Source organism: Danio aesculapii, chromosome 25, assembly GCF_903798145.1.
Source record: "Danio aesculapii chromosome 25, fDanAes4.1, whole genome shotgun sequence".
Lineage (NCBI taxonomy): Eukaryota > Metazoa > Chordata > Actinopteri > Cypriniformes > Danionidae > Danio > Danio aesculapii.
The window spans coordinates 17,931,975-17,951,593 of record NC_079459.1 but is presented as its reverse complement, the minus strand read 5'-3'; the positions used below and the strand labels follow the sequence as shown (position 1 = coordinate 17,951,593).

At 34.1% G+C, this 19,619-nt stretch overlaps 1 protein-coding gene across 1 annotated transcript; it reads left to right on the top strand.

Moving 5' to 3' along the window:
• The first annotated feature begins 286 nt into the window (after positions 1 to 286).
• zgc:136858 (uncharacterized protein LOC678543 homolog) lies at positions 287 to 18,286 on the top strand. The gene is given in 19 exon segments (XM_056452424.1): positions 287 to 773; positions 1,212 to 1,326; positions 1,612 to 1,786; positions 2,125 to 2,236; positions 3,205 to 3,311; positions 6,676 to 6,802; positions 6,986 to 7,106; positions 7,183 to 7,268; positions 8,968 to 9,110; positions 10,145 to 10,204; positions 10,281 to 10,344; positions 10,420 to 10,514; positions 10,606 to 10,734; positions 13,959 to 14,073; positions 14,150 to 14,287; positions 14,388 to 14,522; positions 14,525 to 14,553; positions 16,698 to 16,780; positions 17,779 to 18,286. Coding segments are annotated over 19 exon segments (2,103 nt in total). The 5' UTR covers positions 287 to 703; the 3' UTR covers positions 17,978 to 18,286.
• Positions 18,287 to 19,619: the final 1,333 nt, after the last annotated feature.

The following is a 19,619-nucleotide window of genomic DNA, read 5'->3' as shown; positions in this document are numbered from 1 at the left end:
TATATATATATATATATATATATATATATATATATATATATATATATATATATATATACATATCTTGTTGATTTAAACATTAAATAGTTCTCATGTAGCCTAACTGGTAAACCGTACATTATGAATATTTCATTAGACAGTTAAAAAGAGGAACCACTATATTATTAAATATATTAGCTTTAAACTGGGACATCACCTTTGTTATCGTGCTATTGTCGTTGTAAATACACCATGTGGTAGATATTTTCGGTGAAAAAAAAAGCAATGGATGATGTTCACGGTTTAGTACAAACAAACTCAACCGGATCAAAGTTCAACCTAGTGAAGTAGAGCTCAGAAGAATGTCGAAAATACTTTAAACTGAGTAGCTATCGTCAAAAATAAAGATTTGGACTGTGCTGAAGCGAACCGTCAGTGAATTTCGCGTGAGAAGAATTTTAATGAGCAAACGCAGCCTCTTTTTCGTCCTGAATTGTTTACGTACAGTACCAGCACCGTATGTGGATTTTATATTATGGTGATTTGTGTATTTTGTGTTTTGAAACGTGTTTGTTACAGTCAGCTCGTCACTTGTCTCTAACAAACAGAGCATGACAAATCGTTCCCTTTGATTTTTTTTTGGAAACGCTCCAACAAGCGGTGGTTCACTTTACATTTGTGTAAAATTTTAGAGTTTTGCTGAGCTGAAGATCCTGTTTTGAACATGCTTCGGAGGTTTTCTACGTTTCTTAGACGTTACATCACAACTACATCTAGCAGACATTGCAAACAAGGTAAAGTAGCACAAACCACAGCCTTACACAGAGTTTGTCCTATTTTTCTGTCACTGTATGCAATGTATCTTTCATTATAAATGGACCACTGGTATTGTGTCATTCAAAAGTAATTATACTCTTAATGTTTTACAATATTTGTTTTCCACTGAACAAAGAAATCATTTAGCAGAATGTCCTAGCTTTTACTTGCCATACATTGAAAGTAATACAAGATTTGTTCTGTGAGGGGTCAAAATGACCAACAGTTTTACAGATGCCATCCGTGTGACTTTATGAGCATTATTGTAAATCATGTGAAAAAATAATAATATGACGGAATAGCATTATCAATATTTTTAAAAAGTTTATAATAAATGAATATAGTCAGGAACCAATTAAGACTTTGTGCACCCTGAATTGTAATTTTTAATAGTAAAGTGTTTGTGTTCCCCCCAGACAGCCTGTTTACGATCCATCCAGATGTGAAAGAAGCCTTAGTGCATCACAGGCCAGTTGTGGCTCTGGAAAGCACTATTATCACACATGGGATGCCTTATCCTCACAATCTCAGGTACAGTTGACACATACTGTATATAACATAGACATTTTAAAAGGTTTATTCATGCCAAAATGTAAATTCAGTTATCATTAACTCATTCTCTTGTAGCTCCAAACCCAATTTGTTAATCTTCAGAACAAAAATTAACCGTCGAGGATATTTTTGTTCTTCCAGTCTGTGACGTTTCAGATCATTCATAAAGAGTTCAAAAATACATCCAAATGTAACAATCATTTTTGAGAATTCAAACTTTGAATCCGAACTCTGAATAATATCTCCGTTTCTTCTGTATTTCAGCACAGCAAAAGAGGTCGAGGCTATTGTGAGGGCTGAAGGTTCAATCCCAGCAACCATTGGAATTCTTGAGGGGAGGATTCATGTGGGCCTTTCTTCAGATGAACTGGACTTCCTGGCACAAAGCAAAACAGCACTGAAAGTGTCCAGAAGAGACCTACCATATGTCATCAGCAAGGTCTGTAATTCAATGTTTTTGCATCTATGTTAATATAGAAATTAAAATGATAGTTCATCCCAAAATAAAAATTGACTCATTGTTTTTTACCCTCGTTTGGGTTTAAACATATATGAGTTTGTTTTTTTCTGTTGAACACAAAAGAAGTTATTTTGAAGAAAGCTGGAAATCGCTAACCATTTAGGAAAAACAAATACTCAATCAATGATTACTGGTTTGTTTCTAGCTTTTTTCAATGTTGTTTGTGTTCAGCAGAAGAAAGGAAGTCAAGTGAAGGGTGAATCGTCGTTTTTAGGTGAACTATTAGTCTATTGTAAAAATGTTTGTTGATTATGCAGGGTCTGTCGGGTGGCACCACTGTCTCTGGCACAATGATCGCTGCACACAAGGCTGGGATTCCTGTCTTTGTAACCGGAGGCATTGGAGGAGTGCATAGAGATGGAGAAAACTGCATGTTTACCTCAAAACCTTCCTTATTTTCATGTGAAATAGATTATAGAACATGGCATGACCAGCGGAAGCATTTTTCTGCCACATGATAAAAAGTCATCTCAAAATTCAGACTTTTTTTCTCACAATTTTAAAGTTTACATTTTACTATTCTACATAGAGCTTAAATGCACTGCAAGTAAAGAAAACATATCCAAATAGAAAAACACTGAGGAAACGTCTTCAATTTGACAACATGCATGGATGCAAATTCTCAATATGTAAATACAGGAATGGGCTGCAAATAGCGTAGACCACAATGGAAATGTGTTGGGGGACCCCAAAAAGTGACAAACCGTGCTGCTTCCTGTTTGAAGCCAGCGCTGTTGTCGTAGATCTGAGTTATTGGGGCTAAAACAACAACAAAAAACTGTATGATCAGGATGTTAAAATAAACCAAAAACTCTCTGAAATCTCCAAAACACTGCTGACTCTAAACAGGAATCATCTGGGTTTGTCACTTTTTGGAGCCCCCCAACACATTTCTCTTGTGATTGAACTTCTGTATTTGTATGTGTTGTGAGAATTTGCATGCATGCGTGTTGTCAAATTGATGATGTTTTCTTTGTTTGATAGTGTTTTTTTTTTTTTCATGTGTGTTTTTATTTTTATTTTACTTGCAGTGTATTTGAGCTCTCTCAGCCACTGTATTACACTATTAGATGCAATTTATATGACTTTATTCTTTCCTGCATATGAGAGTTTACATATATTCTGACTTTATTCTTGGAATTGTGAGATAAAATATACAATTCCGAATTCTTAGATGTCAGAGTTTCATGTTGCTAGACATGAACAAACAATTCTGAGAATAAAAGTTTGTGAGACTGAGCACACACTCAAAATTGCAATTAAAAAGTTTCAGCAACCTTTTCTATTCTGTGGTGGAAATAAGCTTCTTTACCAACCTGATATGTTTTTTCTTATAGCTCTGGATGTGAGTGCGGATCTCACAGAACTGGGTCGAACGCCTATCGCGGTTGTGTCTGCTGGGGTGAAATCCATTCTAGATATTGGTCGCACTCTTGAGTATTTGGTAAGTCCTCAAACCATGCCACCATTTTGTATGTTAGTCCCTTAGTCTGCGTAGTCCCTTTATTAATCAGCCACAGCGGAATGAACCGCCAACTTATCCAGCATATGTTTTACGCAGCGGATGCTCTTTCAGCTGCAACCCATCACTGGGAAACACCCATACACACTTATTCATACACATACACTATGGCCAATTTAGCTTACCCAATTCACCTATAGCACATGTCCTTTTGGACTTGTGGGGTAGAGGAGGAAACCCACACGAACACGGGGAGAACATGTAAAATCCACAAAGAAATGCCAACTGACATAGCCGAGGCTTGAACCAGCGACCTTCTTGCTGTGAGCTGACAGCGCTTTGTACATTTTCATGTAAACACGGGGTATTTATGGGTTCAATATGTGTGTCATCTTTATCAAACACTTTTCAAAATAACAGTAGGTCAATGGGTCAGATTTGATTTCACAAATAGCTCAGACCATTGTTCTATTTTGTTGTCTGCATCAAATTAAATTTCCTTTAGTTACCTACATTGGTGAAATAGTGTTGAATCGTCTTTCATTGAGACATATATGGTTGGAAGAAAAATTATTAGCCCTTCTGTGAAATTTGAATTCTTTTTCAAATATTTCCCAAGTGCTGTTTAATGGATGGGTCGTTTCATATTTAATCTTTTGTTTTTAATAACTAGAATAATAAGATACTAATATTCAGTTTAAAGTGCAATTTAAAGGCTACCTACAATAGGTTAAGTATGCTAACTAGGTTAGTTAAATTAAGCAGGAAAGTTTGTTTGCAGTTGTTTGTTTTGTAGCCAATCGAAAAAAAAACTGATTGAGGGTGTATTGATAATATTGATCTTAACAGTTTATATTCCAACCAAACTAAAAGAAATAAGATTTTCTCCAAAAGAAAAAAAAATGGGAAATACTGTAAACATCTGTTAAACATCACTTATTACCAAATATTGCAAATATTAACAAAATAATGTAAAAGAAAAAAAAAAAATCCCAGCAGCTAATCAATGTGTCTTCAACCGTTTAATTTTAAACAACAAACTAATTCGGACCTTCACTTTTTAAAACCTATGAAAGATTATGTTATCATGCTAAATATTATTACATTTTAATTGTTTAACTGTATTTTTTATTTGTCACATGAATAAAGACTATTGCTGCATCCCAATTAGCATACAGTACTGTACTTATACTACATCCTAAATGTATGTACTTTTTTGTGATGAAAAAGTAGAGAAGTTAATGTCCAAACAAATCTTTATATCAGCTCACATTGTTGTTGCAGATGAAACATAACATAGAAAACAGGATTTAAATATTTTCCATTTGGCTAGATATTAATTACTACTCATTCAAACAACTTTACAGACACCTCTCTATTCGATGATTGTCCACCATGTTTGAGTTTGTCTTGAGTTTGTAGTTCCAATCGAATTCACGTCCAACGTGTAATGTATTGTGGGCCATATTAGTTATTCTACACTTCGAATTTTTACCGGAAATAGTACACAACCTTTTGCAAACTCTTCCAAAATACTACGGTTTGGGACACACTAATTTTATTTTCGAAAATACTATTTAGGACGCATAGTATGCGAATTGGGATGCAGCATTTTGGTTTGAAGGACAGTGACTATATTTATATATATATATATATATATATATATATATATATATATATATATATATATATATATATATATATATATATATATATATATATTTACACTACTATGAGAGTGATATTGCGTTTATACAACAGATCAAAGGCATAGTCGTGATTATAAAAAAAAATTGAACACGGAGAGTCTCAAAACCCTATTGTAAGAGGAAATACTTTCTTCCGCCATTCATACACATCTGCAGCTGACATCAGAAAAGCAGAAGCCGTTGCTCATTCACTAACATCACTTTAGAGCTAGTAATTGAATGATTCTCTAATCACTCTATATCTAAAGCAATGACAAAACAGGTGATTTTTAAGATGACATTTTAAGATTATAAGGCTGAACGACATGAAATGCCATCAGTCTACAGAGATTTCCCAGTATTTCTCTGTTGCAATAGGGAGATCACAATATTACTATGGTATAAATACAGCACTACAACATACTAAAGAGAGAGATCAACTTAGAAAGTCATTTACCTGTTTAGTAATGATTTTATTAGCTGTAGTTTGAAATTATGCTGTTTTTCCTCTTAGGGCTTATTATGTGGTTTCTGTCGCCATCTTGTGGATTAACAACATCCACCGTCTTTGCTCAAAGACAGGCTAATGGCCGCCAGGGGCTGTCTCTCAGAAATTCTAAATATTTTAAATAGGCACTATGCTTATAAATAAACTGCTTAGCTGCAATCTAAACAACTACATTCTCAACTAAAAAAAGCCTCAAAAGTACATTATGTTGTCCAACAGCAGCAATATTTGTCAAACTCTAGAGTCTCCTCTGCTTGTCACTGTATGTGGGTGGAGTAATACACAAGGGTGAAGGGTTAAGAGGCTGGATGGGTACTTTTACTGGCAGAATTCTGCATGGCTATAAGCCAATTAGATTCAAGAACTAGACAGAACTGTTGTATAAATAAATATATATAGAGTTGAAATCATAATTTTTAGCCCCCCTTTACATTTTTTTTTATTTTTTTAAATATTTCCAAAATGATGCAAGGAAATTTTCACAGTGTGTCTGATAATATTTTTTCTTCTGGAGAAAGGAAGAATTATTTGTTTCATTTCGGCTAGAATAAAAGCAGTTTTTAATTTTTTAAAATACATTTTAAGGTAAAAAAATTATTAGCCCCCTTAAGCTATATTTATATAACCATCGTTATACAATGACTTGCCTAATTACCCTAACCTGCCTAGTTAACCTAATTAACCTAGTTAAGCCTTTAAATGTCAATTTAAGCTGTATAGAAGTCACTTGAAAAACATCTAGCCAAATATTATTTACTGTCATGATGGCAAAGATCAAATAAATCAGTTATTAGAAATGAGTTATTAAAACTATTATGTTTAGAAAAGTGTTGAGAAAATCTTCTCTCCGTTAAACTCTGTTAAATTGGGGGAAAAAAAATAAACAGGGGGGCTAATAATTCTTACTTCAACTATATATAAATGAATATTGTCCCTCTTAAATTAAATTTGAATGGTTGTCTTCTGTAAATCATGCAAAAATATATGATAAACATAAACAATTAAGCAAGACATTTGCTAATGTAAAGTATGGAAAAAACAAACAAACAAACCCTTTTTACACTTTTAATGTTTTGATGCTTGAAAACCTCTTTTCGTCTTTGACCCATACACTTGCATTCTAATTCAAACATCAATGCTTAATTTACAGGAAACCCAGGGTGTGTGTGTGGCCACATATGGAGATTCAAAAAGCTTCCCGGCTTTCTTCTCCCGTCAAAGTGGATTTACTTCTCCTTACAATATCTCCAGTCCTCAAGAAGCAGCAGATCTTATTGGCAAGTCTTAAGTGTTTAAGCTTTTACCGCACATGCATTTGGGTAAATGTCAATAATACACATTTACTGAAAGCCGTAGTGATTGTAATTGAAATGGCATTCAGAGATAAAGTTTCTCTAACACAAACCCTCATAATGCTTAGTCATTCATGAAGGGCTCTTTACTCCCTCTTTCCTTAACAGCAAGCACATTTTCTCTGGGACTGAAGAGTGGTCTTCTTTTGGCCGTGCCGATCCCAGAGGAACATGCAGCCACGGGACAACAGATAGAAGATGCCATACAAACATCAGTGACTGAGGCCAGGTTGGGAAATATAGGGTTAATATGCTACATATAATGAGAAACACTAAAAAATACTATTTTCTTTGCATATGTGAAGCTCAAAAGGAGTAACAGGAAGAGATGTCACTCCTTTTATCCTTCAGAGGGTCAGTGAACTGACTAAAGGGAAGTCTTTGCAAGCCAGTATCCTTTTAAAGTCCATGTAAAACAGGTTGCTGAGACTTTTATTTCAGTATGTTGATGTACTTCTAACTGAAATGGATTTTGGAGTAGGGGGTGGGGCTTTCGATTTATGTACCACTCACTCAGACCGAACTAACGGTATGGGGGGTTGTGGTTAAGAATATTGTGGCTGAAGTATGTCAACAGACAAGGACAACTACCAGAAGCAAATAGTCAGAGTAGATAATATGGTTAATATTACCCAAAAACTGCCAGTAGGTGGCGACAAGTCTCTTTCCTGAAGCGATAGTTCACTTAAAAATAACAATTTTGTTATTAATTACTTAATCTCATGTAATTTCAAACCTTCAGAAGACAAATTAAGATAGTTTAGATATCCTCCATAGACAACAGTAGTCCAGACTCGTTTAAAGCCCAGAAAGTTGCCAAATAAACATCATTAGAACATACCATGTGTCTTAAGTAGTTAAATCAAAATATTATGAAGCTACGAGAATATGTCTGTGCACAAAAATAATTATTTTATTCAACAGTTATTTCTCTCAGACCATTTGCAGATATATATCTTAATAGTTTAAGATTATTAACTTAATTTGGTTTCTGAAAATGATCGAAGTTAATTAAGACTTATTTATAATTAAGAATTAGAATTTTTGGGTGAAGTATCCCTGTAAACAGTGATTCACTGAATCATTCATTCAAATGATTCATTTAAAATGGTAGATATTGTTAGAAGGCAACACAGTGGCGCAGTAGGTAGTGCTTTCGCCTCACAGCAAGAAGGTCGCTGGTTCGAGCCTCGGCTGGGTCAGTTGGAATTTCTGTGTGGAGTTTGCATGTTCTCCTTGCGTTCACGTGGGTTTCCTCCGCGTGCTCCGGTTTCCCCCACAGGTGAATTGGGAAGGCTATACTGTCCGTAGTGTATGAGTGTGAGTGAGTGTGTATGGATGTTTCCCAGAGATGGGTTGTGGATGGAAGGGCATAAAACATGTGTAAAACATGTGCTGGATAAATTGGCGGTTCATTCCGCTGTGGCGACCTGGATTAATAAAGGGACTAAGCCAAAGAGAAAATGAATGAATTAATATTTTTAGAAACAAAACCAGTTACTGTATTGATGATCAAAAATGAATTAATTCAGAAATGAAACATAGCAGTGTTGCTCTGGGATACACAAAAGTTTTGTTCCTATTAAAAATGGAACAATTTTTATTGGTGCAACAATATTGTTTGGTACAATATATTGTTTCTGTACAATGTAACTGTTGTATAAAAGCAAAACAGTCATGCTTGTACATCTATACATAAAACAATACTCCTGTTGTTCAATTTGGCAAACCTATTACACATCTTAAAAAAAAAGATTACATAAATTATAGGGTCAGTCTAACAGGCTTCATCACACAGTGAATACTTTTGGACTCTTAATAGACTGGCGAGACATTTGAAAATCGTTATTAAAATAATATATACAATATTAAAGTACAGTAGAAGATAAATATCAGACATCCCTAGACCAAGCTTATTGAACCAATATACCTGTGTGCTTTATATTATTATTTTGTAATGTTTGTTTTGGTTTAATGTGCCCTAATCAAAGAGAAATGGTTCATATGTACCAGTTTAATTGTGTGGTCATAGTGTAAAGTGTGGTGTGCACCATATGTTTTGTGTAATTTTCCTGAACATTTATTTTTAGATATAGCACTCATCCGTAACAATGCCAGAGTGGGCAGTCAGATTGCATGTGCTCTTTCTAAACGCAATGAAAACAAAGGAGGCCATTTTAGAGGCAATATTAAGACCCAAAAAGCAATGGATCAAAAAATGGAATCCAAAACTGTAAGTGACACAGTAAACATATCTTGTTCTAATGTTTAATAATGATCTGTCTAAAGCAGGGGTTGCAAAACTTTTTTTGTATAAAGTGCCAGATATCATTGAGAGCCATGGGCCGAAGGTAAATATACCAAACTATATTACATTAAATTACATTAATTGCCATGGGTAATTTCCTAATTTATTAGAAAACACTTTTAATCATATTAACTAATGTATAACATTTAAAATGATTACTTATTGCATTAAAAGCATAATCAATCACATTTATAACACAGTGGAGTTCAATGTTGAATACACTAGTTAAGCAGAATCTGCTTTTACCTTGATTTGTCCTCTATCCGTTGGGCGACAATATGTACATTTTTAACTAAATCTGATTAATTTACACTTTTAACTGACACTGTTAATTTCAGTTAACAATAACAATAAACAATAAACCAAAAGGTTACGTTAGATTTGAAATGACAATCTCTAAACCATCCCTATTATTCTTCCGCTCTTCTCAGATGGGATGGCGGGCCAAATCAAAGGTTACCATGGGCCAACTTTGGCCTGCGAGCCCTAGTTTGGGCATCTCTGGTCTAAAGACTAATGCAAAATAAATCAATGTTTTTAGTTATGATTGTTAACAAAAAAAGCTGAAATTTCAAAGCTGAATTTAAAAAATAAATAAATAAATGTATATATTTTTTACTTGAACAATAAGTTTTTTAATGTTTAGTAGTATTTTAAAGAAGATTCAAACAAAGATTCATTTCTACAATGAATTCAAAAGTCTACAGCTAACGGCACCCTGAGAGTCAAAAAACAAGCATATACAGTCAAGACGTACTATACTAATATATAATATTAATAACTATAATAATAATATGCATGCTTTCTTACATTAAAGTGAACTCTGGTGTTGTGAAACAAACAGCGTGTTAAAGAAAATTAATTACAGCATTTATAACACTGCCTCAGCAAACGTGAAAAAGCTTCTTGATGCTAGACTAAGAATAGTTGTGAGTATATAACACATTCATTTCCACCAGATTGTTATCGGTGGAATAAACGTTGATTTCATCGCTAAAGGAACAACAAAGAAATTGCTGGTAAGTCTTAGTGCAACCTGTAGGAGCTTAAGATACTTTGTTTTTTAAATGACATTATTGATTGTTCAATATTCAGTTTGGTCAAACAAACCCAGGAAGCGTGTGCCAGTCTTTTGGAGGAGTGGGCAGGAATATTGCTGGTATTTAATGAGCCATTTATACTGTTATTACTTAATCTATACAATTATTTGACTTTGGCTGTATTTCCTGTGTAGACTGTTTAAGCCGATTAGGACACAAACCCCTCTTCATCTCTGCCATCGGCAAAGACTCTCATAGTGATGCTGTGTTAAACTACTGTAAACATATGGTGAGTTTACTCTTATTTTCTAGATTTTATTACCCTGTAGCAACATTGAACTTGTAGCTACAGGTTTTGTTTTTGGGTCTATTCTTATCAGGATACAAGTGCGGTTGCCAGATTGCAGGACCAAAGGACGGCCACCTATTGTGCAGTCATAACTGAGTCTGGAGAGTTGAGCCTGGGACTGGGCGACATGGACATTCATCAGCAAATACAAGAGCAGTATGTACGTGTTGACCTGAATCTTTCGCATAAGAGTGGACGCAGACATTGAAACCATATTGGCTTTATTCACTTGCATTGACTTTTAGCCATAAACTAGGATTTTCTTATGCTGTTTTTGTTTTTATGCATGATTGTAAACACATTTTAACAAAGCATTTTATTTTTCTAGAAATCACTTGGTCAGTGTTTTGCATCCTTACTAAATTAAAGTAAAAGTTTGTTTAAACACTTACTTAACCTATATTTTTAATAGTAATGTAAAATATTACAATATAAAATTAAATTACAATGCTTTGTGGCTTTTAATACAGTTGTGTATGCTAGTTCACATCTAAATTTGGACCTATTTAAAACGCTTTTAAAACAAAATACAGTCCTTTTTTTCCTAGGTAAACAGAGCAAACAATAGTGATGACTCATCCTGCACTCACTTATTTTTTGCCCAATCAGATGCTCTCTATGAGAATGCCCTGCCCCCTAATAACACTTGCAGCCAATTACCAACTTTACCCAGCTTACACTGGGTTCTGAATTCATGAAATCAGCCCAATCTTAGCATATAATGTTTCTAGCGCTGGGCAGTGATTATTCATGATTAATCATCCAAATTAAAAGTTTGTTTTTATATTATATGTGTGTGATTACGTATAAATAAATAGACACATAAAAACAAAACTGTACAAACTACATAGATATTTATAAATGATTTGTATTAAAACAGACCTATTATGCAAAAATCCCTTTTATAAGGGGTTTAAACGTAGTTGTGTAGCAGCAATGTGTAAGTATAGCCAGCCTCTAGTGGTAACAATTAATTCATTCTATTTTTTATAATCACACTTGATAAAAACAGTCTGCAGAAACACTTTGATTGAAATTCTCTCTTCGTACATGTCGTTAGAAGGGGAAAGTCTCGCCGTTAGTGACTCTCACTTAGGCACAGGAGTTTGTAGCTATGCCTTCTGGCTGGAAGCACAATCTCATTTGAATTTAAATTGACAGTCACCAAAACGGCACAATTTGCATCAAAGACTGAAAGGGGTAGTTTCAAAATGTTATAAAAAATTATCTGTGAGGTATTTTGAGCTGAAACTTCACATACACACTCCAGGAACATCAGAGAGTTAACTTCCCTATATTTTATCTTTTAAAAAGGGACATAATAGACCCCCTTTAAATATAAATGTTATACCTCTAAAGATAAATAAAGATATGTGCAGGCATGTGTGCATTTGTATAGATACTTAATAAATGCACACATTACAGTCCACACATTATATTACGTGAACACAGCATTTTATTTTGAATGCGATTAATCATGATTTAGGGTGACACGGTGGTGCAGTGGGTAGCACGATCTCCTCACAACAACACGTTCGAGCCCCAGCTGGGTCAGTTGGCATTTCTGTGTGGAGTTTGCATGTTCTCCTCATTTACTCCGGGATCTCCGGTTTCCCCCACAGTCCAAAGACATGCTCTATAGGTGAATTGAATAACTAAATTGGCCGTAGTGTATGTGTGGGAATGCAAGAGTGTATGGGTGTTTCCCAGTGTTGGGTTGCGGCTGGAAGGGCATCCGCAACATAAAACATACAGTTGAAGTCAGAATTATTAGCCCGCTTTTGATTTTTTTTCTTTTTTAAATATTTCCCAAATTATTTTCAACAGAGCAAGGAAACTTTCACAGTATGTCTCATAATATTTTTTCTTCTGGAGAAAGTCTTATTTGTTTTATTTTAGCTAGAATAAAAGCAGTAAATTTTTTTAAACCATTATAAGGTCAATATTCTTAGCCCCTTTAAGCTATATATTTTTTCGGTTGTCTACAGAACAAACCATCGCTATACAATAACTTGCCTAATTACCCTAACTTGCCTAGTGAACCAAAATAACCTAGTTAAGCCTTTAAATGTCACTTTAAGCTGTATAGAAGAGTCTTGAAAAATATCTAGTCAAATATTATTTACTGTCATCATGGCAAATATAAAATAAATCAGTTATTAGAAATGAGTTATTAAAACTATTACGTTTAGAAATGGGCTGAAAAAATCTCTCTGTTAAACAGAAATTGGGGAAAAAATAAACAGAGGGGAATAATTCAGAGGGGCTAATAATTCTGACTTCAACTGTATATGTTGGAAAAGTTGTCGGTTCATTCCGTTGTGGTGACCCCTGATTAATAAAGGGACTATGCCAAAAAGAAAATAAATGAATAACCACGATTTATCCAGCATGTTAAAGTCCCTACATAAATAATGTTTGTGATTTTAAGAAAACGTAACATAAACAACGGCCAAAGCTTAACGGCATAAGAAAATCAGCAAAACAATCCAAAATGATGCAAGTTTGCCAGCCCGACTGCATATTAAATAAATAACCAAACAAACCTAAAGCAGTTTGGGACTCCCCACTCAAGACTAAAGTCAAAAATTAAATACAAAGGAGAACACAACAACAGAGCCATCAAAGACTGTGGTTGGCATGGAGGAATGAGCGAGAACGAGAGAAACGCTTACTTCCGAAGCCTTTAGAAGCCTGCCGTCGCCAAATCAACCAATAGAAATCTGAAAAGGTAAAATACAAAACAATATCAATTGAAAGTAATAATTATAAGCAGTAGTGAACTCCACACCCAAAATGGTGACTGTTGAAACGGAACATAAATAAATGAAACACCACCCATCACCAGTGGTGTAGTCCTAAAAAAAAGGTGGTGTACTATTACCCACCCAACCCGCTCATGCTGTATTATAATTTTACCTGAACGTTTCAGTGTGACATCATTCAGTTGACTTTAAAAAATAAATTAAGATGAGAGTTAAAAAACATTTGGTATACAGTTAAAGGGGATGCGAATACAAGTAAATTAGGGAAGTCTAAAAGCAAGAAGTCAGCAAAACAGGTGAGTATACTGAGGGTATATGCAATTATTGATCCTCAGAAGTCGTAATATCCAAATAGCTAGTGGAAAAAAGTAGTCATACTGAGTATACGTGCGTATAGCCCAGACTACACCACTGCCCATCTCCATATAATAATACATGACATTGCATCAGCCAGCACATGTTTTTTATTTCCAAGTTAAAAGCTTGGACAACAAAGCCTATCTCATCAGACACTGGTGAGAATTATGCATTTTATGGATAAAGATGAGAAGGTTGTGATCGGTGTAGATAGTAATTTGATAGGATGAACATTTTGTCATTGTTGTATTATTATCTGCAGGTGTCTCAGTTTGAAGATCAGCTATCATCAGCATCTCTTGTAGTTCTTGATGGAAACATTCCAGTTTCAACCATCGATTACGTGTGCCGTATCGCCAAGAAATACGCAGTGCCTGGTAAACATCATATATCTCATACCATTTCAAAGTGTTTAGTCAGTTGTTACGTGCGTGTCTCTGTCTTTCTCTGCAGTGTGGTTTGAGCCCACGGATGCAGATAAGGCCTGTAAGCCCTTCCTGTCAGAGAGCTGGAAAGCGCTGGCCTTCACCTCCCCCAATCTGACGGAGCTCTGCACCATGAATCACACACTCGGTCTGCCCACTCCTGCAGGTACTGGACTTTGCGACTGACTAAAATAAGCAAATGTTGACTCTTGCATGGGAAGAGTGGAGCTGTTTGAATGGTAGTCATAGGGTGATTTTTATTTTAGAGCTGCCCCGATCGCTAGAGGATGTTTTGGGTTGTGTATTGGCTCTCTCTCGCCCCCTGCTGGAGCATCTGCATTGTGTCGTGGTCACTTTAGGTTCGCTGGGTGTGCTGGTGTGTGGAGAACATGAAGCCGGGACTGTAATTTGCAGCCACGAAAGCAAAAAAGGGTATGATGGATTTATTGTTTTCAAATTATTACTGTAAATGATTAAAGTAGCATATTTTTCTGCTTATCATTTTAAAGTACTTTGAAAGAATAAGAGTGAGTGTGTTTGCTTATGCTGATATATGTTAAGTGCTGATTTTTCCAAATTAATAATAATAATATTAGAAAGAAAATAAAACTGCATTATTTAAAATTTATAAAGTCATTTAAATTTGATTTATATGTTATATTTCTTGTCCTGTCACATTTCCAGACTTTTTTCTTTATGTAGAAATATTTTAATAAGAGAGATCAGGTTTTTTTTTTAATTGAACCCATCTGTTTGCATTAAAGAGATAGTTTACGTAAAATTAAAAATGACCTCATTTACTCTCCCTCATGTGGTTTTAAACCTATGATTTATTTTTTCTTTTATTGCACACAAAAGAAGATATTTTGAAGAATGCTGGTTGTGGGCACCCATCAAATTCCATTGTAGGAAAACAAAATACTATGGAAGTCAATGGCTGCCAGCGTTTTTTCCAAAATATATTCTTTTGTGTTCAACAGAAGAAAGAAACCTTTTTTAAAAGTGAAAGGTTGAGCAAATGATGACAGAATTTTCCGTTTTGAGTGAACTTTCCCTTTAATTCAACTTAATTTTTAAATGATCTTGTTTAATAGTGGAATTAGTGCAGAAAACTACATTACCCATGATGCTATGCAGAACATTTCACCAATCAGAGAGTTTGGTGCAAGTACCAAGGTGATCCAAAAGAAATCTGTAATGGTGCGTTCACACCAGACACGGATGAAGCGTCAAGCGCGAATGATTTACATGTTAAGTTAATGCAAAAATGCAGCGAATGATGTGATTTGCGCAAATTAATCAGCGTGATTGAAGGGTTATACATGATTCACTTCAGTTGGAAAATCTGAATTTTAGCAGACATTCGCTCCACATTAACCAATCAGGAGCTTGCTCTTGTAGGGGAGTGATTGTGATATAGTGCCTGCAATTGGTGTCCTGAGGGGAAATCCTCCAGCTGACACCAGACAACACCTCATCAAACTGGGCTCGGCTCAGTCAGAAGCACTTAGAAGTTTATTAACTCAAAAAGCTGGATGCCCCTCTGAAAAGATCAAGTGATCTCAGACACGGTGCCAAATGAATCTAAGCTGTTTTTCAGCATTCCTAAAGCACATAAAGCACAGCTACTCTCAATGAAATCCATGTTAGCTATTTAGCAATGAAATTAGAGTCACCAGGCAGACAGAAGCCCTGCCCATGATGCTAATCTGTCTCTGTTGTGAAGCGAATTTCACGCTTGAATGGCAGGAGTGAACTCAAAATGTTCACGCATCTATTTACGTGCGGTAGTGCGATTTATTCACACATGCCACGTCTGGTGTGAACACAGCATAACTCCTCTCACTCCTGTGATACAATACAAATTTGACACTCTCAAAATACTTAAAGGGATAGTTCACGCAAAAATGAAAAATCTGTCATCATTTAATCACCCTTTACTTGTTTCAAACCTGTTTCCTTCTTCTGTTAAACACTAAAGAAGATATTTTGAAGAAAGCTGGAAACCTGTAACCATTGACTTCCATATTATTTTTTTTCTGCTATGGAAGTCAATGGTTACAGGGTTTCAGCTTTCTTCAAAATATCTTCTCTAGTGTTCAACGGAAAAAAAGAAACTCATAAAGGCGTGGAACCACCTGGGCGTGAGTAAATAGTGAGTAAATTTTTATTTTGGGTGAACTATTCTTTTAAATATTTGAAGGTCCTATGTATTAAATATATATATATATATATATATATATATATATATATATATACAAGAAATAAATTTTTAAAACTGTATAATTGGATAATTAAAAAATGTATACTTATTGTATACAAGGCAAAAATGTACACTTATTTAATATGTACATTTTCTTTTGTAAACTTGTTTTTGATCATTTATATATTTGATAATTTATTTAAAGTAACGTCACCTATATATGACTCTTTTTAAAAAGCTTATGGAAAAATAAGCAATGATTCAAACTTAACTGAAATTGGTTTAACTAACTACTGAAAATCCAATAGTGTCATTATTCACCTCAATAATATTCAAATATTAAACATTTTTTGACATTTTTTTTCCACACCAGAAGTCTCGTCTGTGTGCTGTTCATTATCCAGCGCTGACTGTGAGTTCTGAAGAAACAGTAAATGTATCAGGAGCAGGTGACAGGTATGTTTAAAGGTTCTTGGAAAATTGAAACAAAGATTTCTTGGATATTAGTATCAGTGTTGTTAGTTTTAAGGATATCTATAATTAAGTATTTTCCAAAACAGTGACAAAATTCAGTTTAGAAGATATAAAACTGATATAAATATCCAAAAGTTGCAGTTTGTCAAATCAGGGGTGCCCAAACTTTTTCGTACGAAGGGTTAAAACCAAATACCATTGATAGCCGTGGGTCGAAGATAAATATACCATTTACTATTTTACATTGAAGTTGCCATGGGTAATTTCCTAATTTATTTCATAATATTAAAAAATAAATAGAAAACATTACTTTGAATCGTATTAACTGATGCAGTGGAACTTTTTTTAATTATAACTTATTGCAATTGAAAACATAAACAATCACATTTATAACACAGTGGAGTTCAATGCTGAATACACTAGTCAAGCAGAAGCTGCCTTTGCCTTAATTCGCTCACCAAAGTCTCTTGCATTGTCATCTATGTGTTGTATGTACATTTTCAACTAAATCTGATTAATTTACACCATTTAAATTGAAACATTTAATTTCAGATTATTATTTGGTAGATTAAAACTAAAACAAACAAATAAAGATTACATTAAATTTTAAATGACAATTTTTAAACCATTCTTAGATGGAATGGCGAGCCAATGGATCAACAATTGTTTTTACATCACCTCAATCCTGACCAATTAAATGCTCTCTAGTATCTGACATGCCCCGCCCTTTTTAAGACTCTTCTCATTTGATGCACTTGAGCTCAGTCACTCTCACTGGCAGAGCTGTGATAAAATCTAAAAGCTATTGGCTGTTTTTACACTGTCCCAGCCTCTCTTCATGTTTCAGTTGAGATTTTGTCAAACAATGAACAAAAAAATGCACATTTCAAAGCACTTCATGGGAACTTTTCACTTGAACCTAATTTAAATTCAGCAGACAGAAGCATATCACATTAATCTCTCTTTATCTCTTTACGTAGTTTTGCTGGAGCAATGATGGTTGGGATCCTGCAAGGTCTGCACACGCACAGCTGTGTCCAGATGGGACTCCTGGCCGCCCGCAGGTCTTTGTTGTCATCGCATCCAATAGATCCATCGCTGACGGCACATGCCATCCGTCCAGAGAAGTCTCCTTTTCCACAGTGGTCAAAGCCTGCATTTATGTGGATGGAGGATTGAAATACGGTCTGAAAGAGAGCAGGCTTTACATGTAGGTGCTGCATTTGTGTGGGTTTAAATGCAAAACAACTTAAGCTGAACGTTAATTGGAGTTTAAATTAATGGATGTAAACCTCTATTTAGTCTATTACCTTATATCTTCTATTGTCTGTGGACAGAAATATGAAAATTCTACCTCATAATAATGGTGAAATATTATGGGCTTTTTACAGTATTATTATTACATATACACATACATAAAGTACGTGGGTGCTTTTTTACTGATTTTTAATTATGTAAAAAATGTTTGTGGATTGCAGATTACATTTGGGGAATAAAAGATGAAATGGTTTTATCATTTAAAATGTAGTGTTTTTTGTTTAATTTGTTTGGAAAAATAGCATCACTTAAAATATACAATATTTTCAAAATGTGTTTTATGAACAAGTTTGAGGTCTTTGGTTATTATTTTGTATAGTTTAATAGTTCTATACTAAATGGTGATTACATTAAATCTACAAATAAATTACTATTTAAATTGAACTTCAAACAAATGTTATTTTAGTATCATTGAGATGAGATCACTGTAGGCTTTATTAATATTTGACCTAGATTTTGTTGTTTAACTTTTTGCCAATGTTTTAGTTTGTATTTTTTGTATTAGTTTTCTTAAATATGTCTACACAGTTTTTATTCATGTTTATTTTATTTTATTTATTTTTATTACATCTAGTTTAGGCAAATAGATGTAATGAAATTAGATTCATGTTTTTTTTTTTTTTTTATTTGTGATTTTTTTTTTTTCAAGTTTTAACAAACCATTTTGGACAGTCGAGGTTGTATTTTTTCCATAATATCCGCTTACCGCTGAAATAAATGAACAAACAAGTTAAATTCAAATAAAAAACACAGAGAAAAGAAAAAAACCTTTACAGTATTGTATACATTTGTAATTAGACAATATCAATTGTAAAAATAATTCAAATAAATTAATACCTACATGATAATACAAATCAATAATCTAACATGTTTATAGTGGTCTTCTACATACTTCTGGAGTCAGACAATATTAGTGATCACATTTAAACCTGTTCAAACAAATTTCCTTAGTTAAAGGAGAGAGTCTTCATTAGGCATGGGACGATAACCGTTTTCAAGATTTACCGCTGTATGGAAAAGTCAAGGTTTTAAAACCGCCAAAATCCTATTTTTAAGACAACAGTATCTTCAATAGAACAGATATCTAAAGATGCCATTTTAAAAATGTGTTTTTGAAACTAATGAAGACAGCAGAAGTCACTGATTCATTTGAATTATTTAGCCTGACATGTTTACTGCTCCAAAATATTATAAATGTTTCTCAAAATAGGAGAAAAAAGTAGTTTGTTTTTTACCCAGACATTTAAAAATAATATATTTTAGAGCAGTAATCACACTAGCATGAAACCGGCATATTTTTTATTGAAGGTTATCATACCATCAGAATCCTATACCGGCCCATGCCTAATCTTTTCAAAGTATGTGATCATAGGTTGTCATGTCTCATAAAAGTTTTGAACAAATCCCTTCATGAAATATTACATTTTCTTTAATTTCCAATATAAAACCAGATCGCACATCCATCTGCCGATTTCCACTCAAGTAATATTCTTCATCTCGCTAA